The sequence below is a fragment of the Orcinus orca genome, chromosome 4, assembly GCF_937001465.1.
Source record: "Orcinus orca chromosome 4, mOrcOrc1.1, whole genome shotgun sequence".
In the NCBI taxonomy this organism is placed as follows: domain Eukaryota; kingdom Metazoa; phylum Chordata; class Mammalia; order Artiodactyla; family Delphinidae; genus Orcinus; species Orcinus orca.
Window position 1 is genome coordinate 48,526,465 of NC_064562.1, and position 25,995 is coordinate 48,552,459.

At 39.1% G+C, this 25,995-nt stretch overlaps 1 protein-coding gene across 6 annotated transcripts in view; it reads right to left on the reverse strand.

The window, feature by feature from the left end:
- The window catches only part of ART3 (ADP-ribosyltransferase 3 (inactive)), an 84,062-nt gene that overhangs the window by 2,876 nt on the left and 55,191 nt on the right, over window positions 1–25,995 (reverse strand). For 3 of the 6 annotated variants that reach the window (XM_033406501.2, XM_033406502.2, XM_049709400.1), the window contains 7 exons: window positions 8,956–8,988; window positions 8,068–8,100; window positions 7,050–7,079; window positions 5,149–5,181; window positions 4,501–4,533; window positions 3,847–3,879; window positions 1,063–1,092 (listed from right to left, as the gene is read on the reverse strand). In XM_033406501.2, the coding sequence (XP_033262392.1) occupies window positions 1,063–1,092; window positions 3,847–3,879; window positions 4,501–4,533; window positions 5,149–5,181; window positions 7,050–7,079; window positions 8,068–8,100; window positions 8,956–8,988 (225 nt within the window). The remainder of the gene's footprint in view (window positions 1–1,062; window positions 1,093–3,846; window positions 3,880–4,500; window positions 4,534–5,148; window positions 5,182–7,049; window positions 7,080–8,067; window positions 8,101–8,955; window positions 8,989–25,995) is intronic. The other 3 variants (XM_049709402.1, XM_049709401.1, XM_049709403.1) reach the window with 3 other exon arrangements.

Consider the following 25,995-nt stretch of genomic DNA (forward strand, 5'->3'; position numbering starts at 1 on the left):
ACACTGCCCTTAACTCAGATATCTGACTTCTGGCTGTGTTTTGGTTTAGACTGTACAAGGGAAGACTGATTGGAAATATCCAAATGGGATCACCACTCACATAAGTGAAACCAAGAGAAATAACTAGTAAATGTTATAAAAACCTTCAACTCATAAATTTACTTGCCACGATTATAAACGTGCAGTTATATGTATACAGATGGGGAAAATGGACAAGCAGATGGACTCATGCATTAGTTTGTTACTAGAGAGCAGTGGTTCTCAAGGGGGCTGCACTGCCCCCTAAAGCAGTTTGGAAATTTGTCAGAGTATATTTTTGATTGTCACGGCACTGGGGTGGAAGTAGAGGGCTAGTATCCTGCAGTGCTCTCGACAGTCTTGCACAAGGAAAAATCGACCCACTTGCACATAAATTTCAAATGCACTGCTAGACATATATATGTTAAAAACCTATTTATAATGCTCAAACCCAGAACCTAAGTTTTACATATATGCAAAATATTTTGGGGTAGTTTTAATAAACACTGGTTTCTATTCTAGTGCCCCTGGTATTTCTTCACTTTCATTTTCTTATATTTGTAAAGAATAGCTTCCAGTCCTCTCTCTTAAATCCAGATTTCTCTGTGTAAATAAATACAATCTACTTCATGACATCTAGAATAATCTAGGCATTTACATATTGAAATGTATATAATTTTGTTATATAGTTAGGACATTATATTGATTTTCTTATGGTGCAAGTGGGACTTATTTATGAATCTTATTTCAGGATACCTTTATAAAATATTTGTTCTAAAAAGAGAGAATTGGGTTGCAGGGTTGAGAACCATTGCTCGAAAAAGTACAGTCTATATACATAGTTGAAAATGAGTGCTTAAGAAGCAAAATCAAGTTGCCCCCCCCATTTGCACATACAAGCATTTGGATATGACATTATACATTATATATGATGCTTTAAACTCTTGAGATTTTGTTCCTTTTATTGAGAGAAAATAAATTTCTCAGTTTTTCTGTATTGCAGAAACAGACATTTATCAACTAAGGAAATGAGATATTTCTTACCAGGACTGTCGATATCTTGACTTTTGTCTTCTAAAATATAAACAGATTTTGAGTTAACTGCATTGTACACAGATTTATCCCAAAGAGAAAAATGTGATTAAATGATTAAGCTAATTTGGTTATCTCTGCGTGTGGGACTGAGGGGCAGGGCATTAGTTTTAGAGGTATAGGTGGGACTGGGGGAAGGGTTCAGTGTTTAAACATTTGCATGCTTTGAAATTTTTTACCGTGTGTGTGTGTGTGTGTGTGTGTGTGTGTGTGTGTGTGTGTGTGTGTGTGTGTGTGTGTTTCCATTAAAAGAAAGGTTAAACGTGTGTGTGTGTGTGTGTGTGTGTGTTTCCATTAAAAGAAAGGTTAAACTTTGTTAAAAAAGAAAAGTCTTTTTTCTACATATTGAACTCAGATTCCCAAGCACAACCATAACACTAATCATTTATTGAATGCTTACTGTGTGTCACGCATTGACCAAATGCTTTATGTACATTATTACCTTTACTTGTTACACTCCTAGTAGGTAGTAGAGTTATCCGTATTATACAGAAGTTCCCCCAAACTTGCATAAAATCACAGAGGTAATCAGTGGTAGCAATGCCTGCTTTCAAACCCTCTGCTCTTACTTACTATGCTATTCTAACTCCAAGTGTGTTAGCATTGAAATATTACAATATTGCCATATTCTGACGGCTTTGAAGCCAAATGCCAATTTTAGGAGCCCAGGTTAGAGGTGTATTTTCTATAACTACATCTAGCTGGAAGACAAGTGTCATGTGACAGAAAATGAACAAAACTTGAAAAGTTTGGGTCTTGACTGTCTCATCCTAGCCTTTGACAGGTTCCTTAACTTCCCATATTCCATGTTTCCATCTCTGAAACGGTGATAACAATATTTCTTTTATTGGATTATATGAGATCCTGTGTAAATGTTTTGACACCACTTTTTAAAAAGCCTGCACGACACACAGCTTTCTAGGAGAGGGCACAATACAAAACAGTCCCAGCAAAACTGAGTGGCCTATTTGTTGGAGGACATAGAAAGGGCACAGAATGGATGGTGCTACACTGTATGGTTCTCACACACACCTCCTTGATGATGCTATTCCTGTAACCACAGATTCTCTCACGGTAGCCTGCGCACCCTGGGAAGCCTCCTGTCCCATTCTGGAATAGACAGGCGCAGCGGGAAGCCAACTGTCCCAGTTTCAGGTCAACTGCCTTTTTCTCTGCCTGACCCAGGGAACCGTAATAGCAGTCTGCTGCACACACTGAAGGGAGTTCTCAACATTTCCCCCTCTGGCTTGCAGCCTGGGGTGTCAGAAGCTGTGCAGCTCAAGTGTCCTCTCCCCATCCCCCTTTAGACGGAGCTAACTGAACGATTATGGTAAAGGACTCAGAACCCCATGGTGCCTCCGCCCCCAGAAAAGAATTTATTACCAGGTTTTTCACCCGGTTGTAACATTTTTATTCCCAAATAAAGAAAAGATTTTCAGATAATAATAAAGGCATCTACCATTTACTCCTATTTTAAAGCACCATTCATTTTGCCGGTACTTTTATCTCATTAGGACTTTAATCAGTCTTGCAAGACAGAAATTTTCTTCATTGTACAGACATGGGAGCAGAGGTGCAGAAAAGTGAAATAAAGTTACCTCTACACAAAGTTACCCAGAGGAAAACGGCAGAGGAGAGACTTCATGAAGTTGGGTCTGTCTGTCCACACAGACCAGACCGTGTTCACCCTCCACATGCTGCTCAGCAGCTGCCTCTCAGGCAGCTGGGGCGCCTACTAAGGTGCCAGCGAGAGTACTATGCAAACTCAGGTCCCGCGAGCTGAAGAGATGTAGACACGCGAAGTGTGTCATCAGTGTCATTAGAGGTTCACTTCAAAGTCGCGGCCAAATAAGTCCAACAGTTCCAATCTGGGTGATATAAAAGTATTGCTGGAACCTCTCTCTCCGGGTCTGCCAAGTGCTTTAGATCATGAACTGGGAACGGCTGTTTCTGTACACAGCACACATTATCCAAAGGCAGCAATGTGAGGCAAACTCAGTACTGTGCGGATGGATGTCATTTAGCAGATGCCAACAATCTAATTTCCTTAACAGATGATCATTCCATAATAACAGAACCTAACACAAATTATTTGCAAAACACGACATGAGCTCAGAAGCAGGATTGAACCATTAGATAGGGGCTTGCGCCCTGAGATTTTGTGTTTTTATAGTCCTTACAGATATCCCTATAAGGTAACATGACATGTGTTAGCCACCTGTGAAAGACGACAATTCTGAGGCCTAGACAAGTCGTCTTATTGTCCATAGCTCTCTGGTAAAATATTAGATAATGTCCACTTTTTTTTTTTAACTTCTTCTTGTCTCAGGAAAAAAATTAAGTTTGAGGGCCGTTTCATTTTTTTCCTCCCCTGTAAGTGTGAGTTCTGAGGCCCTTTTGACTTGACAGGGGTCATACTGTTCAGTTTCTCTGGCCACAGAAACTCAAGGCCCCACCCTCAGCAACAGCCTCATACTTTTAAAATACCTGCTTTCATGGTTATATCTTGAAGGTAGGTTAAATGTGTCATGATAAGTATACTGGAAAAACACTAGAGGAACCACAAGTTTTAAGAAACAGGTACTTGGTCATAAGGTAAGAGACCTGAGTCCTTCACTCACTCACGTGATCTTGTTGTGCAAAGTACTTAGCCTCCCTTGCGTATCTAATGGTGACAATTATATCTATGCTCCCCGGATTGGCAGCTTCCTCTCCAGCATGCCTAGCATTGCTTACCAGGTAGTGAAAAAGGTTCTGGAGTTTTCATTCCTACGTGAGAAAGAAATTTTCAGTGACTTGCAGTTTGTTCCAGTGAGTACAATTTCCAAACTCCTCGTCTCATGAACTCAAGAGATACAAGCACCAACGGTCCCACTGCACTGTAGTTTCTGGCTTTTTACTTAAAAGTTCTGGCTACATGAACCCTCACTGTGCAAATCCATGCCAAACTCAGAGGAGCCTTCTGCCATGGTGCCTCATTAAGTCTGCCTCTATGCCAGGAGAGTACTATGCTTAGTTACCTGGCGATCCTAGATGCTGAGATGTTATTAGCCAAAGCTAACAGTTAGCTTTTGCATGAAGTTGAAGTTTCTTTTGAGTACCTTTAGCTATAGAATCTAAGGCTGGACTGCATGCATCCAGGTCCCAGCAGCCTTGCCCTCAGCCATGCCCCCAGCAGAGCTAACTTTCCTGCTCCAGGAAGGCATGAACACTAGGGAGGAAAGGTACTTTTCTACTCTCTTCCCCAGCTAAATCTTTGTAGAATGACTGGTAGGCGGCAGTAAGCGAAATATTAATGAATAATCATCTCATGACAATATTCTCTTTAATACACGGGGGGATCCTTCTCTTCTCATACTTTGGCCAAGAAAGTAAACAAAGCTGTCTTACCAGGTATTTGGGTGGCTTCTTGGCTCTTCACACCTGAAGACAGAAATGAATATTGGTTAGTGTTAATCAACTATCTTGCATTGTTAATGCTCCCTTTGGTCTATACCTCCCCCATCTTCAATCCCACTCCCCTCCCAAAAAAAGGAAAAAGAAAACAGTAACAACAAAAACACCTTTCAAATTGCTCTTCATTCTCTAACTGGACAAAGCCCAGACTCCTTATGGTGGAGTTCAAGAACTTCATTATCTGACCAACCTTATCTTCATAAGGCAGTCAGTCCCAGTACGTCGGTTTTTAAATGAAATAGTACTGGGTCTAAGACTCTGCTTGGTTTAGCTCTATTGTCATTATAGTTATTAGCTCTGTGATTGCGCAGGCTTAATCCCTCTGACCTTCATTTCCTTATTTACGCAAAAGAAATACCTTGTAGGTTTGTAGTAAGTGGTGATTAAAGGTGATACATTATAAAACTGTTCAGTACATTACTGCATGGAACATAATAATCTCTCAATAATTAGAGTCCCTCTGTTTTGACTTAACTTATTCCTCAAACTCTCCATGTCCAGTAACGTCCTTAGTTCTAGGAGTCCTCATGCCTCCTTCTAATCTTGTAGCTAGTCTCTGAGAGTAAGTAGAAGATCACTTACCAGGTAAGACTGTGGACTCCTGGCTTTTCATTCCTGAAGATGAGAATAGGAAACATTTAGTGATAAACGCAGTAAGCTTGAAAATTTAACCTTATATTTATATAGCTATTTACAGTGGAAAACTCTAAAAGCTTTGAGAGATGACCCACTCTCAAAGCTGTTAGAGTTTGGGGGAAAAGGGAAAGAGATTTAACCCACTGGTGCCTAACTTACTGTGAGAACTATGGCTAGTGATCCAGGCACTCTCCTAGATTAAGCAAAATATCTCTTGTTGATTTTTTTTTAGACTCTGACCTACATTTGTCATGATTTATTTTTAAAAATGAAACTTTCATAATCCCAGATATCAGAGCTATTCAGTCTTAATATTTTGGTATATTTCCTGTCTCTTTGCTATATATATATATATATATATATATATATATATATATATATATATATATGTACATGCTCATATACATTTTTTACTATTTTTCTCAGTTTTATTGAGATATAATTGACATAAAACACTGTATAAGTTTATGGTATACAGCATAATGACTTGAGTTACATATATTGTGACAGGATTACCACAATAAGTTTAATTAACATCCGGCATCTCATACAGATACCAAAAAAAAAAAAAAAAAGGAAAAAATGTTTTTTTTTCCTTGTGATGAGAACTCGTAGGATCTATTCTCTTAACAGCTTTCAAACACACCACACAGCTGTTAACTATAGTCATGTTGCACATTACATCCCCTGTACTTATTTATCTTATAACTGGAAGTTTGTACCGTTTGACATTTTAAAATAAATTTGATAGTATACTCCATATGCTGTTTTTATCCTATCTTTTAAAAAATTTTTATTGGAGTATAGTTGATTTACAATGTTCTAGTTTCAGGTGTACAGCAAAGTGAATCTGTTATATATATATACATATATCCACTCTTTTTTAGATTCTTTTCCCATATAGGCCATTACAGAGTACTGAGTAGAGTTTGTTTTTATCCTTTTTTTATTGTCACTGTATTATAAGTACTTTCTCATAACTTTAGATATTTTTCAAAAACATGGTTTTTAAATTGGTGAGTGTTTCATAGTATGGATATAATTTATTTAACAATACCCAATTGTTGGATACTAAGGTTATTTATAAATTTTGGCTACCATAACACTGCATAAACATTTCTGTACATATTTTGTACACAAATTTTTATGTTTATTCCCTTAGGACAAATATCTAAAAGTGTTATAGCTAGGTTAAAAGGTATGGACGTTTTTAAGGCTAGTGATACATACTATTGAAATTGTCCTCCAGAAAAGTTCCAACTTATAATCTCACCAGTAATTTATGAGAGTGTTTCTGTCCCAGCACCCTTGAAGAATATCATTTTTAAGAAAGACAAAAAAAATTGGGGAATGAGTCATACTTTGGAATATACTAAATAATCAGACGGATATAGCTAATAGCATTTGTTACTCAGATTGCTAGAAACAGAAATATATATACATATATAAAATCATTTTAATTTAGGAAAAAATGCCATTTTTTATGCTCCTGATGAACACCCTAGGTTACAGAGTTTGTGGAATAATTAGTCACACCTTCCTCTATCCATGTAACAGCTAGCCTAAAGCAGAAGATAGTAAATTCTCTAGAACTAGTTTCTTATGTCATGTCTCTAACTGCTCCGCTGGGATGACCTATGGATTGTTAGATAGGAGACAGACAGAGCTGCTGGGTCGTCCTTATAAAGAAGGATATCTGGAACTCAGGAGCGTCTCTTATATACCAAACTAGTAAGCTAATGTGGGTTCTGCCTTCTTCCCACTTTTCCTTACCATGCCCACCTACTCCCACCCTCAGGAAGCTGTCTTACAAATGTAAGCCCCTAGAGTTTATGAAAATGTCTTACCAGGGTCTTCAAGTTTCTGGTTTTTCACACCTAAGTTACAAAAAGAAACTTACCAGTTTTAATGATAGAACAAAGTAATTGGGAGTTACCACAGTTGGAGCAGAACTATTTTCAGGTAATTATGGCCATAAAGATGCACCTGATATATCCAGTAAGCTAATGCTACTAAATATAAGTGTCAGCCACAGTCTAAATGCACCTTGGCTAATTGGGCTGGAACATTCCTCTGGACCCTCCTACTAAGAGAAACTGTTATACACAGTAAGTCTCCTAGCGATCTCCACAAGCTAGAAAAATGTCTGTCTTGAAGAGTCAGCTGAAGTCCCTGTGAAGTGACCAGTAAAACTTGTGGCTGCCCTGCCAATAAGAAGTGTTACTAAGCAAGTCCTCAGGGGCATGAAATGCTTCACACAAGGACAGGAAATATCTTCCAAACGTCAGGTAAACTGCATACTTAAGGAAAGGCCAGATACTTTTCTCTCTTCAATAAATAAAAACTTATTGTAGCTACATGGGCCAAATACATAACAAGGAACTTAAATGCAAAGAAGTGATTTGGGCCATATCACCGTAAGTGGAAACTTAGGGGCTGGGGAAAGCGTCTAATCACCCAGATGTTTTAGTCAAATGATACCAAACATCACCTTACTTGAAAAAGGCAAATGACTAACTTTTTCTACTTTCATCTGGTTGTTTGGTGTCACACAGGCTAATCTCAATGACTGAGAATAGAGCTATACATAAGAGGCCTCAGACCTGGTCAAGAGTGCCTAGCCCTTCAGGTCCGCCCAGCCTTATTCCCTAGAATGGTTCCATATTGTTCAGATCTCCAGAGAGCCAACTCTCTCATTTGCAAGGGGGTAAATTTCCCCAGAATGGATTCTTTTTTCCGCCGCATATCTGCCAGGTTACTCCTTCATACTTGCAAAGTACTCTTTTTTGTCAGCTAAGAACTGAATTTGCTGAACAGGAAAGAGCTATTAAACATCCATTATTTTTAAAAATAGAGCATACTTACCAGAGTTGTAGACACTGATGTGTTGAAAATATTCTGAAATACAAACATGTTTTCATTACATAGTACTATACTTAGATGTGAATGTCAGGTTCGGTCAACATACAGGCAAAATATGGCAATATGAGAAATATAAAATTTCAGTCTCAAAAATAAATGGATATAGATTCATTTTAATTACTTTAAGAAGAATTCAAAGAAAAACTAGCCAGGAAGACAGCTAGAAATGGACCCTTATTTTCAAGCTATTTAAATAAATCTTCAAAAGGATCCACCCAAAGCATGCATCAGTCCAAGGCATTTCCTGTCAACTTTGGTTCAGATCTTTTGAGCCTAATTTGATAATGTTGTTCCTGACTACTCTTAGAATTCCTGTTTACCTTCCCAAATCTTCTCTATGGTCCTCTAAGAGAGACTATTTTTGTTATATTCTCCACTTTTCCCTGAGGAAGAGGAAACAGACCACATTACCGTTCTGTCTCCCCAGTCTTTCCCCTGATGAGGGAAGGAATCCTTCATCAGTCTCCCAAATATTACTCCCCAAGATGTCAAAACAAAGGAATACAAGCCTAACTCTGTGCATAGGAGTCATGGAGGGGTATTCAGGAGTCAAAGTCCTGTAATGATAGGCTAGGGTCAGAGTGGCATGGTCCCTGCCTGCCCAAGGCAAATGCAATGCTTGAGAGAACAGCCACAGGCAAGGCTGGGATAGGCTTAGGGTGGGCTCCTGCACCCTCCCCCTGAAAAGGTAGTAGCAGTAGCACAACTCAGCCTTGAGAAGACAATGGCTGACAGTATGACAGTACAGTGGGGTGGCTCTGACCTATTCCTCTGAGAAATAACACTGATAAAATTCCCATTGCAGAGATAATACTCTAGAGCATATCTTACCCATGTTCTCAACACAATTTGCAGTTTTTAGTCCTGAAACATAAAGATAAAGTTTTATTAGTTAGACACAATCTACCTTAGTAAAGATTTCAAATTGGTCTGTGCCTATTGGTAATCTAATCTGTCAGCTCCTAGTCTATCAGACTCATAATTTAGTGGGAAGCAAATTACATTTTTGTATTCATAGTACAGTCACCAAAGAGCAGTAGCTCTAGATAAAACATCTAACTTTTCTGGAATTCAGTTCCCTTATGTGTATCTTTTATTGGGAGATTGCTTCAAATGACCTCCAGAGTCCCATCCAAAGCTAACACTTTATTTATTGATGTATTTATTTTTAATAGAACTTTATTGGAGTATAATTGCTTCACAATACTGTGTTAGTTTCTGCTGTATAACAAAGTGAAAAGCTATACATATACATATTCCCCATATCCCCTCCCGCTTGAACCTCCCTCCCACCCTCCCTATCCCACCCCTCTAGGTCAGCACAGAGCACCGAGCTGATCTCCCTGTGCTATGCTGCTGCTTCCCACTAGCTAACTATTTTACATTTGGTAGTGTATATATGTCGATGCTACTCTCACTTCACCCCAGCTTCCCCCTCTCACCCCGTGTCCTCAAGTCCATTCTCTATGTCTACATCTTTATTCCTGCCCTGCAACTAGGTTCACCAGTACCAATTTTTTTTTGGATTCCATACATATGTGTTAGCATACGATATTTGTTTTTGTCTTTCTGACTTACTTCACTCTGTATGACAGACTATAGGTCTATCCATCTCACTACAAATAACTCAATTTCGCTCCTTTTTATGACTGAGTAACATTCCATTGTATATATGTGCCACATCTTCTTTATCCATTCATCTGTCGATGGACATTTTCGTAGGCTCCATGCCTTGGCTGTTGTAAATAGTGCTGCAATGAACATTGTGGTACATGTCTTTTCGAATTACGGTTTTCTCAGGGTATATGTCCAGTAGTGGGATTGCTGGGTCACATGGTAGTTCTATTTTTAGTTTTTTAAGGAACCTCCATACTGTATTCTAGTAGGTTTCTGGTGGCATCTTTAGGATTCTCTATGTATAGTATCCTGTCATCCATAAACAGTGACAGTTTGCTACTTCTTTTCCAATTTGTATTCTTTTACTTCTTTTTCTTCTCTGATGGCCGTGGCTAGGACTTCCAAAACTACGTTGAATAAGAGTGGTGAGAGTGGACATCCTTGTCTTGTTCCTGATCTTAGTGGAAATGCTTTCAGTTTTTCACCACTGAGTATGATGCTTGCTGTAGATTTGTCATATATGGCCTTTTTTATGTTGAGGTAGGTTCCCTCTATGCCCATTTTCTGGAGAGTTTTTATCATAAATGCGTATTGAATTTTGTCAAAAGCGTTTTCTGCATCTATTGAGATGATCATATGGTTTTTATTCCTTAATTTGTTATGGTGGTGTATCACATTGATTTATTTGCGTATATTGAAGAATCCTTGCATCCCTGGGATAAATCCCACTTGATCATGGTGTATGATCCTTTTAATATGTTGTTGGATTCTGTTTGCTAGTATGTTGCTCAGGAGTTTTGCATCTATGTTCATCAGTGATATTGGTCTATAATTTTCTTCTTTTGTGATATCTTTGTCTGGTTTTGGTATCAGGGTGATGGTGACTTCGTAGAATGAATTTGGGAGTGTTTCTCCCTCTGCAATTTTTTGGAAGAGGTTGAGAAGGATCAAACTCTTGAGAAGGATCAGTGTTAGCTCTTCTCTAAATGTTTGGTAGAATTCACCTGTGAAGCCATCTGGTCCTGGACTTTTGTTTGTTGGAAGAGCTTTAATTACCGTTTCAATTTCATTACTTGTGATTGGTCTGTTTATATTTTCTAATTCTTCCTGGTTCAGTCTTGGAAAATTGTATCTTTCTAAGAATTTGTCCATTTCTTCGTGGCTGTCCATTTTATTGGCATATAGTTGTTTGTAGTAGTCTCTTATAATCCTTTGTATTTCTGCAGTGTCAGTTGTGAGTTCTCCTTTTTCATTTCTAATTTTATTGATTTGCATCCTCTCTGGTTTTTTCTTGATGAGGCTGGCTAAGGGTTTATCAATTTTGTTTATCGTCTCAAAGATTTTAGATTTTAGTTTTATTGATCTTTGCTATTGTTTTCTTCATTTCTATTTCATTTATTTCTGCTCTGATCTTTATGATTTATTTCCTTCTACTGACTTTGGGTTTTCTTTGTTCTTCTTTCTCTAGATGTTTTAAGTGTAGGATTAGATTGTTTATTTGAGATTTTTCTTGTTTCTTGAGGTGAGATTGAATTGCTATAAACTTCTTTCTTAGAACTGCTTTTGCTGTGTCCTATAGGTTTTGGGTCATCGTATTTTCGTTGTCATTTGATTCTATGTATTTTTTTATTCCTTCTTTGACTTCTTCACTGATCTCTTGGTTGTTTAGCCTCCATGCATTTGTGTTTTTTACAGTTTTTCTTCCTGTAATTGATTTCCAATCTCATAGCGTTGTGGTCAGAAAAGATGCTTGATACAATTTCAATTTTCTTAAATTTACAGAGGCTTGATTTGTGACCCAAGATGTGATCTATCCTGGAGAATGTTCCATGAGCATTTGAGAAGAAAGTGTATTCTGCCACTTTCGGGTGGAACGTTCTATAGATACCAATTAAATCTATCTGGTCTATTGTGTCACTTAAAGCTTGTGTTTCCTTACTTATTTTCTGTTTGGGTGATCTGTCCATTGGTGTAAGTAGCATGTTAAAGTCCCCTACTATTATCGTGTTACTGTTGATTTCTCCTTTCATGGTTGTTAGCATTTGCCTCATGTATTGAGGTGCTCCTACGTTGGGTGAATAAACATTTACAATTGTTATATCTTCTTCTTGGATTGACCCTTTGACTGTTAGGTAGTGTCCCTCCTTATCTCTTGTAACAGTCTTTATTTTAAAGTCTACTTTATCTGATACGAGTACTGCTACTCCAGCTTTCTTTTGATTTCCATTTTCATGGAATATCTTTTCCCATCCCTTCACTTTCAGTCTGTTTGTGTCTCTAGGTCTGAAGTGGGTCTCTTATAGACAGCATATATATGGGTCTTGTTTTTGTATCCATTCAGCCAGTCTGTGTCTTTTGGTTGGGGCATTTAATCCACTTACATTCAAGGTTATTATCAATATGTATGTTCCTATTACCATTTTCTTAATTGTTGTGGGTTTGGTTTTGTGGGTCTTTTTCTTCTCTTGTGTTTCCCGCCTAGAGAAGTTTCTTTGGTGGTGCTGAATTCTCTTAGCTTTTGCTTGTCTGAGAAGTTTCTGATTTCTCCTTTGAATCTGAATGAGATCCTTGCTGGGTAGAGTAATCTTGGTTGTAGGTTTGTCTCTTTCATCACTTTAAGTATATCCTGCCACTCCCTCTGGCCTGTAGAGTTTCTGCTGAAAAATCAGCTGATAACCTTATGGGGATTCCTTTGTATGTTATTTTTTTTGTTTTTCCCTTGCTGCTTTTAATATTTTTTCTTTGAATTTAATTTTTGTTAGTTTGATTAATATGTGTCTTGGTGTGCTTCTCCTAGGGTTCATCCTGTATGGGACTCTCTGTGCTTCCTGGACTTGGGTGACTATTTCCTTTCCCACGTTAGGGAAGTTTTCCACTATAATTTCTTCAAATATTTTCTCAGACCCTTTCTTTTTCTCTTCTTCTTCTGGGACCCCTATACTTTGAATGTTGGTGCGTTTATTGTTTTCCCAGAGGTCTCTGAGATTGTCTTCAATTCTCTTCATTCTTTTTTCTTTATTCTGCTCTTTGGTAGTTATTTCCACCGTTTTGTCCTCCAGCTCACTTATTCATTCTCCTGCCTCCGTTATTCTGTTATTGATTCCTTCTAGTGTATTTTTCATTTCAGTTACTGTGTTGTTCATCATTGTTTGTTTGTTCTTCTACATCTTTGTTAAACATTTCTTGTATTTTCTCAATCCATGCCTCCATTCTATTTCCGAGATTCTGGATCATCCTTACTATCATTACTCTGAATTCTTTTTCAGGTAGATTGCCTATTTCCTCTTCATTTATTTGGTCATGTAGGTTTTCACCTTGCTCCTTCATCTGTGACTATGTTTTGCCTTTTTTTTTTTTTTTTTTTTTTTAATGAGTGTGATTGTGTTCCTGTCTTACTGGTTGTATGGCCTGAGGCTTCCAACACTGGAGTTTGTAGACTGTTGCGTAGAGCTGTGTCTTGGTGCTGAGATGAGGACCTCCGTGAGACCTCACTCTGATGAATATTCTCTGAGGTGTCTGAGGTTTCTGTTATCCCAGTGGTTAGGACTCAGAGCTCCCACCACAGGAGCTGTTGCCCAACCCCCAGCTCATGAACCAAGATCCTGCAAGCCACGTGGGGTGGCAAAAAAAAAAAAAAAAAAAAAGAGAACAGTAGCAAAGTAAAAAATAAAATTAGACTAGGAAACTAACAGATATGTTAGAAAGAATATAAAAATTAACATATAGATGAAACAACAACCAGAAGGTACAACAGTACCACAATAGTAAAAGAGGGGAGGAGGGAAAAGAAGAAAAAAGCAAAAAAAAAGGGGGTGTAAACGCCTTGACTCTGGAGGATGGAGCCTAAGCAAGGGCAAGGTTTGGGTGTTGGGTGGGGCCAGTGCTCAGGACCCACAGGGCTGGAAAAGGCCCTGGGGTCTGTAGGAGGTGGGGCTTAGGCTCAACGGAACAGAAGGGGCCCAGGTGTGCCCCCCACCCCTGGTCTCAGAGCGTGGAGGACCTCACCTGGGAGCCCAGCAGGTTTCCTGGGCTTGAGTGAGAGGGACAAACGCCTTCCTCTCCTCTCCCGCTCCTCTGGTCCTGGAGGGCCCCTCCTGCCTGCCTCTCCTGATCTCCCCGGCCTCCTTCCTATGCCCCCAGGACCAATGCAGTCGGGGGCGGGGGGGGGGGGGGCTTGGAGGGCAGGGGACTGGCCTGGGAGCTCAGCAGGCTCCTCGGGCCTGAGTGGGTGGGCAATTGCCCTCTGCTCCTCTCCCAATCCTCCTGGAGGGCCCCTCTGCCTGCCTCTCCTGATCTCCCTGGCCTCAGGGGTGCCAATCTGGCCTCCACTTCTCCTCCCTCCTCAGTCCCCCCACGTCCTACCTGTTCACCTGGGGGTTCCTCCCATCTCCTTGGCCATCAGCGTCCCCCATCCGCGGCCAGCAGGCGCCCTAGCTGTGGGGAGACCTAACTCGGCATCTTCCCACAGTGCCATCTTGACTCTGCCCCCACAAGCTAACACTTTATGATTATATGATTAGTCTGAAAAAATTAGGAGAAAATTTATCAGTCTGTTTAACGAATTCTCTCTTCAGGTACTAAATGTCCTCCTCAACAGTTAACCTAACCCTTTACTATGGCTTGCTAGCAATCAGGGTGGAGAGAGTCTGGTGCTCACAGCTTCCACCTTGCTGCACTTCCCAGCCTGAAAGGCCTGCTGGGCGGGGCTGCTAGTATTTGCAGTGGCTAGGCACTGAAACTCAGGGAGATGGACCCTGGGAGAGGACTCTGTGTAGCTGTGCAGAAACAGCCCAGAGGGTCTGGGGTGTGATCTGGGCCAAACCAGAGCTCATTGTCAGCGTGCATGGCAGGGCTTGGCTCCAGCAGTTGTCTCTGTTGGTGTGCACAGTGGGTGACAGGCAGCATCAGAGAATCACACGTGAGGAGTACTCAGATGTTCCTTTCCTGGCAGAAGGGCTCCAGTTCTGCCCACCTCACACAGCAGCCTGGAGCCGGATTTGGGACAGAGAGGTCCTGGGAGAGCCCTACCATAGAGGCAGCCCCAGTCCCAGGTGGCAACACAATCACCTCGATTCCTGCAGTCATAACACCCCAGCCCCCAGCACCAGCCCAGTACTAGGCAAGAAAGGGATGGGACTCCATGGAGCAAAGATGAGGCCCCACCCAAATCCAGTGCAGGCTCTGGTCACCACAACACCAATCACATGCCCTGTCAAGGGGATAACGCTCTGAGGAAAGATGTGGCTAGCATCCATACCAAAAGCAGCCATTGCACCAAAATTACTGGACTCATACAGTCTACTCGGGAATGCTCCCACATCAAAACCAGCCCTTCAAGACCACAGTAGATAACTGTTTCTCCTAAATTTATAGAGACATAAATTTAAGTAAATTTTAAAAAGCACAGGAACTGGTCCCAGTTAAAAGAACAAGAGAGGGGCTTCCCTGGTGGCACAGCAGTTAAGAATCCACCTGCCAACGCAGGGGACACAGGTTCGAGCCCTGGTCCAGGAAGATCCCACATGCGGCGGAGCAACTAAGTCCGTGCACCACAACTACTTAGCCTGCGCTCTAGAGCCCACGAACCGCAGTTACTGAGCCAGCGCGCCACTACTACTGAAGCCCACGCACCTAGAGCCCATGCTCAGCAACAAGAGAAGCCACCACAATGAGAAGCCTGCACACTGCAACTAGAGAAAGCCTGCGTGCAGCAATGAAGACCCAATGAAGCCAACAATAAATAAATTAATTTTTTTAAGTTATAAAAATTTTTAAATAAATTAAAAAACGAGAGAAATCCTCTGAAAGAACAAAGAATGAAACAGACCTCTCCACTCTATTTGACCCTGAGTTCAAAAAGGTGGTAGTAAAAATGCTAAATGAATTAAGAACGATTATTGATAGAAATGCAGAATCACTGTAACAAGGAATTAGAAACTATAAAGAGGAGCCAATCAAAAACAACTCAATTACCAAGATAAAAACCAATCTAGAAGCAATGAATAGCATACTAAATAATGTAGAAGAACGAATAAGTGATCTGGAAGATAGAATAATGGAAATCACCCAATCAGAACAAAAGACAAATGAAAAAAAAAATGAAAGCAATATACGAGGTCTATGGGATGATATAAAACGTGCCAAACTTAAGGTCCCACAAGCTGCATGGCAAGGCCAAAATATATATATATATATATATATATATATATATTTGAAGAAATTATGGCTGAAACCTTCCCAAACCTAAAGAAGGAAACAGATATCTAGGTACAGAAAGCATAGAGGGTCCCAAATAAGATGAACCTAAACAGATCAACACCAAGACATATTATAATTAAAATGCAAAAAGTTCAAGATAAAGAGAGGAATCTAAAGGCAGCAAAAGAGAAACAAAGAGTCAGTTACAAAGGAACCCCCATAAAGCTCTTAGCTAATTTCTCTGCAGAAACACTGTCAAACAAAGTCATGAAAGGGAAAAATCTGCAACCTAGGATACTCTACCCAGCAAGACTATCCTTTAGGCTAGAAGAAGAGATAAAGGACAAGCAAAAACTAAAAGAATACAGCAATGCTAAACCTAACCTAAAAGAAATATTGAAAGGTCTTCTTTAAATAGAAAAGAATCAAGAATCTATAAGAAAGGGAAAGTCACAATAGGAATGGCAAATGTATAAAAGGATTGAAGACCACTTAAATAAGCCAGTACACAGATTAAAAAACAATCAGAAAATTTTTGTAAAAGTGTTTATAACTACAATTAACAGCAAAAACATAAACATTAAGATGTAAAACAGGACATCAAAATCATGAAATATGGGGGAGGGGATTAAAATTGTAGATCTTTTAGAATGTGTTTGAACTTATATGACTACCAGTCTAAAGCAAGTAGTTATGAGTTAACATACTTGAAAACAAGGGTAACCACAAGTCAAAACCATACGATAGATTCACCAAAAACAAAAAGAAAGCAATTCAAGCATAATACAAAAGAAAACCATCAAACCACAAAAATAAAAATAAAAACAGAAAGAAGAAATGAACAAGGAAGAACTACAAAATCACCTTGAAAACAAGGTTTAAAATGGCAATAAACATATACTTGTCAATAATTCCTTTAAATGTCAATGGACTAAATGCTCCAATCAAAAGACACAGAATGGCAGATTAAAAAAAGAAAAAGAAAAAAGAAAAAGAACCTACAATATGCTGCTTACAAGAGACCCACTTTAGGGCAAAAGACATACGTAGACTGAAAGTGAGGGGATGGAAAAAGGTATTTCATGCAAATGAAAACAACAAGAAAGCGGGGGTAGCAATACCCATACCAGACAATACAGACTAAAACGAAGTCCATAAGGAAAAACAAAGAAGGACACTATATAATGATAAAGGGATCAATACAAGAAGAGGATATTACACTCATTAACATATTCACCCAGTATAGAAGCACCTAGATATATAAAACAAATACGAACAGACATAGAAGGAGAAAATGACAGGAATACAGTAATAGTAAGAGACTAACACTCTACTGACGTCAATAGACAGATATTCCAGATGAAATCAACAAGGCAACAAAGATTCTAAATGACACAATAGACCAGTTGGATTTAATTGATATCTACAGGACATTACATCCAAAAAAACCAGAATGCACATTCTTTTCAAGGGTGCATGGACCATTCTCTAGAATAGACCACATACTAGGACACAAAACAAGCCTCAACAATTTTAAGAGGATAGAAATTATTTCAAGCATCTTTTCTGACCACCACAGTATGAACCTAGAAATCAACCACGAAAAGAAAAAAAAGGTAGAAACCAATCACATGGAGACTAAACAACATGCTACTAAAAAAAACAATGGGTTGATGATGAATTCAAAGAGGAAATCAGAGAACACCTTGAAACAAACGACAATGAAAATACAGCCTTACAAAATCTATGGGATATAGCAAAAAGCAGTTCTAAGAGAGAAGGTAATAGCAATACAGGGCTTCCTTAAGAAACAAGTCTAAAATAAACAAACTGTCACCTAAAAGAATTAGAAAAAGACCAAACAAAACCCAAAGTCAGCAGAAGGAAGGAAATAATAAAGATCAGAGAGGAACTAAATAAAAATAGAGATAAAAAACAATAGAAAAGATCAATAAAACCAAGAGTTGGTATTTTTAAAAGATAAATGAAATTGACAAACCTCTGGCCAGGCTCACCAAGAAGAAAAGAAGGAGGACCCAAATAAACAAAATAAGAAATGAAAGAGGAGAAATAACAACCAATAGTGCAGAAATACAAAAAATCATAAGAGAATACTATGAACAGTTATATGCCAACAAATTGGACAACTTAGAAGAAATGGAAAAGTTTCTAGAAACATATAGCCTGCCAAAATTGAGTCAAAAAGAAAGATAATTTGAACAAACCAATCATTAGAAGTGAAATAAAATCCATAATTTAAAAATTCCCTGCAAACAAAAGTCTAGGAATGGACGGCTTCAGTGGGGAATTCTACCAAACATATAAAGAAAAACTTATACCTATCCTTCTCAAACTACTCCAAGAGACTGAAGAGGAGGGAACGCTCCCAAATTCTTATGAAGCCACCATCACCCTGATACCAAAACACTACAAAAAATGAAAATTACAGGCCAATATCTTTGACGAATATAGATCAAAAATCCTCAACAAAATATTAGTAAACCTAATCTAAAGATACCTAAAAAGGGTCATGCAGAATGCTTAAGTTGTACTCATTCCAGGGTCACAAGGATGGTTCAAATAAGTAAATCAATGTGATACACCACATCAACAAAAGAAAAGACAAAACCACATGACCATCTCAATAGATGCAGAAAAAGCATTTGATAAAATTCATCATCCATTCAAGAAAAAAACTCTCACCAAAGTGGGTATAGAGGGAATATAACTCAACACAGTAAAAGCCATTTACAACAAACCCACAGCCAGCATCATACTCAACAGAAAAAGCTGAAAGCCTTCCTGCTAAATTCAGGAATAAGACAAGGATGCTCACTCTCACCACTTCTATTCAACACAGTATTAGAAATCCTCGCACAGCAATCAGACAAGAAAAACAAAACGTATCCAAATTTGAAAGGAAGAGGTAAAACTGTCACTATTTGCAGATGACATGATACCCTATATAGAGAACTCTAAAGACTCCACATAAAAACTATTAGAACTAATAAATGAACTCAGCAAGGTAGCAGGATATAAGATTGATATACAGAAATCTGTTGTATTTCTTTACACTAACAATGAAATATCAGAAAGTAAAAGAAAAAAAATCCCGTTTAAAATCATGTCAAAAAAAAAAAAAGACTAGGAAAAAATCTTTTAAGCAAGGAGGTGAATGACCTATACATTGAAAACTATAAAACACTGATAAAGAGACTGAAGATGATTCAAAGAAATGGAAAGGTATCCCATGCTCTTGGATAGGAAAAATTAATATTATTAAAATGGTCATACTACCCGAAGCAATCTACAGATTTAAGGTAATCCCTATCAAAATATCCATTCCATTTTCACAATACTAGAACTAATAATCCTAAAATTTATATGGAATCATGGAAGACCCAGAATTGCCAAAGCAATCCTGAGGAAAAAGAACAAAGCTGGAGGCATAACCCTCCCAAGATTTCAGACAATACTACAAAGCTACAGTAATCAAAATAGCATGGAATTGGCACAAAAACAAATAGATCAATGGAACAGAATAGAGAGTCCAGAAATAAACCAACACACCTATAGTCAATTAACCTACAACAAAGGAGGCAAGAACATACAATGGAGAAAAGACAGTCTCTTCAACAAGTGGTGTTGGGAAAGCTGGACAGCTACATAAAAATCAAAGAAATTAGAACACTCTCCCATAGCATATACAAAAATAAACTCACATGGTTTAAAGACCTAAATATAAGACATAATCCCATAAAATTCCTAGAAGAGAACACAGGCAAAACATTCTCTGACATAAATTGTAGCAGTATTTTCTTAGATCAGTCTCCCAAGGCAAAAAAAAAGAAAAAAGAAAAAATTAAAGCAAAAATAAGCAAATGGGACCTAAACAAACATAAAAGCTTTTGCACAGCAAAGGAAACAATCAACAACAAAAAAAGACAACCTACGGAATGCAACTGACAGGAGTTAATACCCAAAATATACAAACAGCTCATACAACTCAACAGCAAAAAACCAAACAATCCAAACAAAAAATAGAAAGAAAACTTGAATAGATATTTTTCCAAAGAAGACATACAGATGGCCAACAGGCACATGAAAAGATGCTCAATATCATAATTATTAGAGACAAATAAATCAAAACTACAATGAGGTATCACCTCACACCTATCAGAATGTCTATCATCAAAAAGTCTGAAAACAATAAATGCTGGAGAGAGTGTAGAGAAAAGGAAACCCTCCTACACTGCTGGTGGGAATGTAAATTGGTGCAGCCACTATGGAAAACAGTATGGAGGTTCCTTAAGAAACTAAAAATAGAGCTACCATATGATCCAGCAATCCCACTCCTGAGCATATATCCAGAAAAGATGAAAAACCTAATTCAAAAAGATACATGCACCTCAATGTTCATAGCAGCACTACTTAGAAGAGCCAAGACATGGAAACAACCTAAGTGCCCATCAATAGATGACTGGCTTAAGAAGATGTGGTATATATATATATATATATATATATATACCACATATATGCATTATAATATATTATATATATAATATTCCATTGTGTATGTATATGTATAAACACAATGGAATATTACTCAGCCATAAAAAAGAATGAAATATTGTCATTTGCAACAACATGGATGGACATAGAGAACATCATACTAAGTGAAGTAAGTCAAACAGAGAAATACAAATATTATATAATATCTCTTATATGTAGAAACTAAAAAATAATACAAATGAATCTATATACAAAACAAACAGATTCACAGACACAGAAAACAAACTTATGGTTACCAAAGGGGAAAGGGAGGAGGGGGTAGGGATAAATTAGGAATATGCGATTAACAAACTACTATATATAAAATAATTAGCAATAAGGATTTACTGTATAACATGAGGAACTATATCCTGTATAACCTATAATGGAAAATAATCTGAAAAAATATATATATATAACTGAATCACTTTGCTGTACACCTGAACCTAACACAATATTGTAAATCAACTATACTTCAATAAAAAAAAAGTAGGAGGGTTAAAAATGGGTAAGAGATTGATCCAGAAATAAACGGGAGAAGACACAAATATATACAGGGATTGAAAAAGGGAATATAACCATGGATTCAGCAGGTGTAAAAAGACATGAGATTACTATGACTAGCTTTATGCCAATAAATTTGAAATATAAGACAAATGGACAATTCCTAGAAAAATGTAACTTATCAAAAATAACTCAAGAACAAACAGAAAACTCACATGGTATTATAACTATTAAGCAGTTTAAACTTTTTCCACAACGAAAAATACCAGGATAGTTTGGTTTTTACAGAGTACTAAAGAGAAAGGAGCTGCACAGAGAACCCCAGAGATCTTCAAAGGGTTTCCAGTACTCAACAAAGTACTGCTCAGTTTATACTTGTCTAAGGAAACTACCCAAGGCGAGGGAAAGAACTCAAAGGATGAAGAATAGTGACTATTCCTACCAGCCACACTGGAAAACCTTATAAGTTGTTATTTTAACAGGGAGCTCTACAGTAAGAAGCCTTGGAAGCAGTTCAGACAACAGTAAATAAAGCCCTCCCAGGAGTTCCTATCTCCTTCAGATCTCAAGAAATTACAGATGTCTGTGACCAAACTCATAGCTGATTGGAATTTTTGGCAACAAGACTACAGCAGTATTTGTTGGCCACTGCACTTTTGGACACAAGGACTCCTCCCTTTGTAGGCCCTGCTACTGCTAGCCTGTTACTGGGCCTAATGAGACAGACTGTCTCACTAAAAGAAAAGTCAGGGGGCTTCCCTGGTGGCGCAGTGGTTGAGAGTCCACCTGCCGATGCAGGGGACACGGGTTTGTGCCCCGCTCAGGGAAGATCCCACATGCCGCGGAGTGGCTGGGCCCATGAGCCATGGCCACTGAGCCTGCGCGTCCGGAGCTCCACAACGGGAGAGGCCACAGCAGTGAGAGGCCCGCGTACCGCAAAAAAAAAAAAAAAAAAAAAAAAAAAGAAAAGAAAAGTCATGATTCTCCAACCTAATCTTATTGTGCCATGGGTTCTCTTTGAACTAAATTCCCATGAAGTAGGACAAACTCCCAAAAGTTCCATTGTCACATGGAAATTTTACCTCCAGTTAAGGGCCAAACCTGGCTCCTAAAGCCTTAGCCACTTCCGCAAATAAACGGCTGCCCATCCATTAGACCTGCAGTTTCCAAACAGTGGTAGAGGTGTCCCTGCACGCTCTAGCAAATTCACAGGGGTACCAAGGGATATGTTAAAATTTCAAGGCAAACACAGCCCGACTTGATAGCTTTCAGACACTGCATGAACTACTAGCTTTAGTTAGAACACAGTTTCAAAGTTATGTTACATTCTATTCGATAACATCATATATTTGCAAAGCTGGGTTTTTAGCAATTGTTGTGAAAAAAAGCAAGTATATGTGAAAAATCAATGTGGATCAGGAAATAAGGTGGTATCTAATCTGACACCAAGGTTTGAGAAGCTGTGCAGTCAGTGTCCAACAGGCACATACATCCCATTAGCAAATCACTGTGGTTAAAAATGAAATAATAGTTCTTAAAACTTTTTATATATATTACTTCTTAAAAAACAGCTACTAAGATATTAGGACATAAATATTTATTGAGTTGTTTGAGTTTTCTTAATAAATGGAATTTTTAGGCATTTATTTTAGCCTAGGGACACTCTGAAAAAAATTATGACAACACTAAGGACACCATGAACCAAGAAAGTCTGAGAACCTCTGCATTAGACAGTACAAAGCCTCACCTACTACTTTATCCAAACTATTGGCTCAATGGGGGCCTTACCTGTAAGACTTCACACCTGAAAAGACAGCTGCCATGCTGTGACAGTCTATGGAGAGGCCTATGTAGTTAGGAACAAGGGAGGCCTCCAGCCAACAGCTCATGAGGAAATAAGGCCTTAGTCAACAACCCACTAGGAACTGAGTCCTGACATCAACCATGTGAGTGAGCTGGGAAGTACATCTTCCCCAGTCAAGTATTATGATGACTGCAGCCTTGTGAGAGATCCCGAGTCAAAAGACACAGCTACGCTGAACCCAGATTCCTGACACAGCAACTATAAGACAATAAATGTTGTTTTTAGCCACTAAATTTTGGAGTAATTTGTTATGCAGTGATGGATAACTGATACAGGTGTGAGGGTCAGTTTTATGTATCAACTTGTCTAGGATACAGTCCCTAGTTATTCAATCAAACATTAATCTAAGTTGTTGCCTTGAAGGTATTTTGTAGATGGGATTAAAATCTATAATCAGTTACCTTTATATAAGGGAGATTATCCAAGATAATCTGGTGGGCCTGACACAATGAATAGAAAGGCCTTAAGCGCTTAGGCTTCCCAAAAGAAGAAATTCTGCCTGTGGGCAGAGCTTCAGTTCATACCCAAGAATTCCAGCCTGCCCTTCCTGACAGCCTGACCTATGGATTTCAGACTTGTCTTGCTAGCCCATACGATAATGTAAGCCAATTCCTTACAACCGATTCTGTTTCTCTGGTTGGAAACCTTGACTGATACAATCAGCATGAACAAGTCTGGTGGGTGAAAGTCTGGAGGGGGTTGGTAATGAAGAGTTCTCCCTTTTCCTATAAATATGGAATAAACAGTCTGAACAGCCTTCCAAATGTTCTAGGCATTGATTCATAATGTGAATTTCTCGAGGTGATAGATATGTGATATGTCACTTCCTATCTGGTTTATCTATACGGAATCTTGTTGAATCCCCAATCCCAGACAACAACACAGAAACTTCGCTACTCCCAAGGAAGGCTAAAAGAGTGTCCATCAGAACGAATGAAGGTACTTATATTTGATGAACCCTCAAGCGCTAGGGGTGGATTTATAAAAAATAAATCTGGATAGCTCTGCAGGTTCATCTTCTTTCCCCCTTTTGATGGCTTAGCAGAGAGTTGCCTCAACAGGTCTGAGTAAGCTCAACAAAATAGACTGACACCAGCCACTGGAGTTCAGGGGCTCTTCCTTTCTAACAAGATTACTCTTGCAGTCAGGGAACACTGATATTCCCTGCCCGCATGACTCTATTAATATGTAAAATATATTTACATATATACTGCCTGGTCCCTCTCTATGTAAATACTGTCCAAAATACCAGATGATCTATGACCAGCCTGTTCAGTAGAATAATGAGAGTTCAGGGGATGAGGTGTACTCTACTATTTCTCTGCTTATAAGTTTTCTTCCAATAAATCATATTATATCTACACTGTAAGGTGCATGAAATCTCAAAGCTATGGCTTCCTACCAGGTATTTATAATTCATCTATAGTCCTCCCAATCCAAGTGCAGTTTTCAGATGGGGTCATTTTAAACGATGAGGAATGTAGCCTGATTACACAGCCGACATTCTACTTTTATCGAGTTTTCTAGAAAAACAGTATAAAAGAAGGTTAACCTGCGGTAATTTTCCCATTAGGACGGATCAAGGGTTTTGTTACCATTTACTTACTCCCATTATCTTGGATTAATACGAGTATCTTTGACCACCAGGAATTATCCTCTCCACTTCCTAACCAACTGAACTATTTTCTTTAACTAACTAGCTTTTGTAAGGCCCACATACATTTTTATCTTGAAAATCACAAGCAAGTTTAAAGTAACAGCACAGGACTGTGTTAGCACACTACATTTAGCACAGTGTAATTTTTTAATCACTTTCATAAATGCTGCCTTTTTACATCCAGAGGTCTATTCAGTCACAGTGGAACAAGGTTCTGATTATATCCTCGTGGCTTGAGCTTTTAAAACCCCTGGTTATTATCCTTCATAGTGCTTCAAACAGCCTAGCTTTAATGATCACTTCAGGGTGTCTTTGATCCTGAGTTCCCATTAGTTACCACCAGATGGCAGCAGAGGACACTGGTCAGACTCCAGCTTAGAGGTAAAGCAACACAGTCAAGTGCAGTGGCCTGACTTTGCCAGAGCTCTCCAAACAAATAACACAGGTGAGCCCCCACGGAGGTTTCCCCTTGTGGCTGGTTTGAACATTAACCTGCTGTGTAGCCTCTGCCTGCCTTTCTGGGCAGGCCCGCAGAAGTTTGCCCACTCTCCTCCCCTTTCCTCACACTGGGCTCATAACACACTTCCCCATGTAGGTCCAAGACTTGGCTCATTCTGAATCAACCCAGCGGCTCCACCCCTTTTGTTCATCGTAATGCTACTCACAAACATGAACTCTGGGGGCTCCACTGCCCACCTCTGTTCATCAACCAGATACGAGTGACGGATCTGGCCTACTGCAGCTACCGTAGCCAGGGTTTCTGCAGAACCAATGGCTCCAGAAATAGCACCTGGCTGAGTGCATTAGAAGCACCAAAAGTGGTATCATTTTGTCAGCCCAGCTGCAACTGGGTTTCTGGCTATAATGTGCTGGTAAAATTGAACAGGTTCTGGGGTGGAGAACGGGGGTTCTGACTTGTAGGGTTTGCTGATGTCCATGGTATAACTCTCATCCACGGCCAATTTCAAGCCATCGTGATGTATGAGGAATTGCCAAGAGATATATGCCCACAGTCAGCTCCCGTAAGCTGGTATGAACTGGCTCCAACTGGCTTCGTTTTTGGTCAGGTCCAGTGTATGGTTGGGCGAGGGAAATGGGCACTCTTCCTCTCAACATAAATTTGCTCGCTTCAGTCTTCATCTGCCCCCCTCAAGGAGAACAGTTGGTCTAACTTCCAACTCAGGGCCAGGACTAAGGTGAGGCAAATGAGGTGTTTAGAGTGCAAAATTTAAGGAGGCACTCGCTCTTAGGATCATGCAGGTGCAGGCTGTGCAAGTATATGACCCTAAGCATGAAGACGTCCTTAAATTTTGTGCCCCAGGGATCTCAATGGCCACATAGCTTCTGCCATTAAATCAAAAGTGGACCAGCTCCCCTCCCCACTCCATCTCACAGGTATCATCTCATCAGCACTTCTCTACCTGTTCTTTTTTATCTCATAATGCCCTGGCACATTTGAGTCAGGGTCTAAAAGTCTATC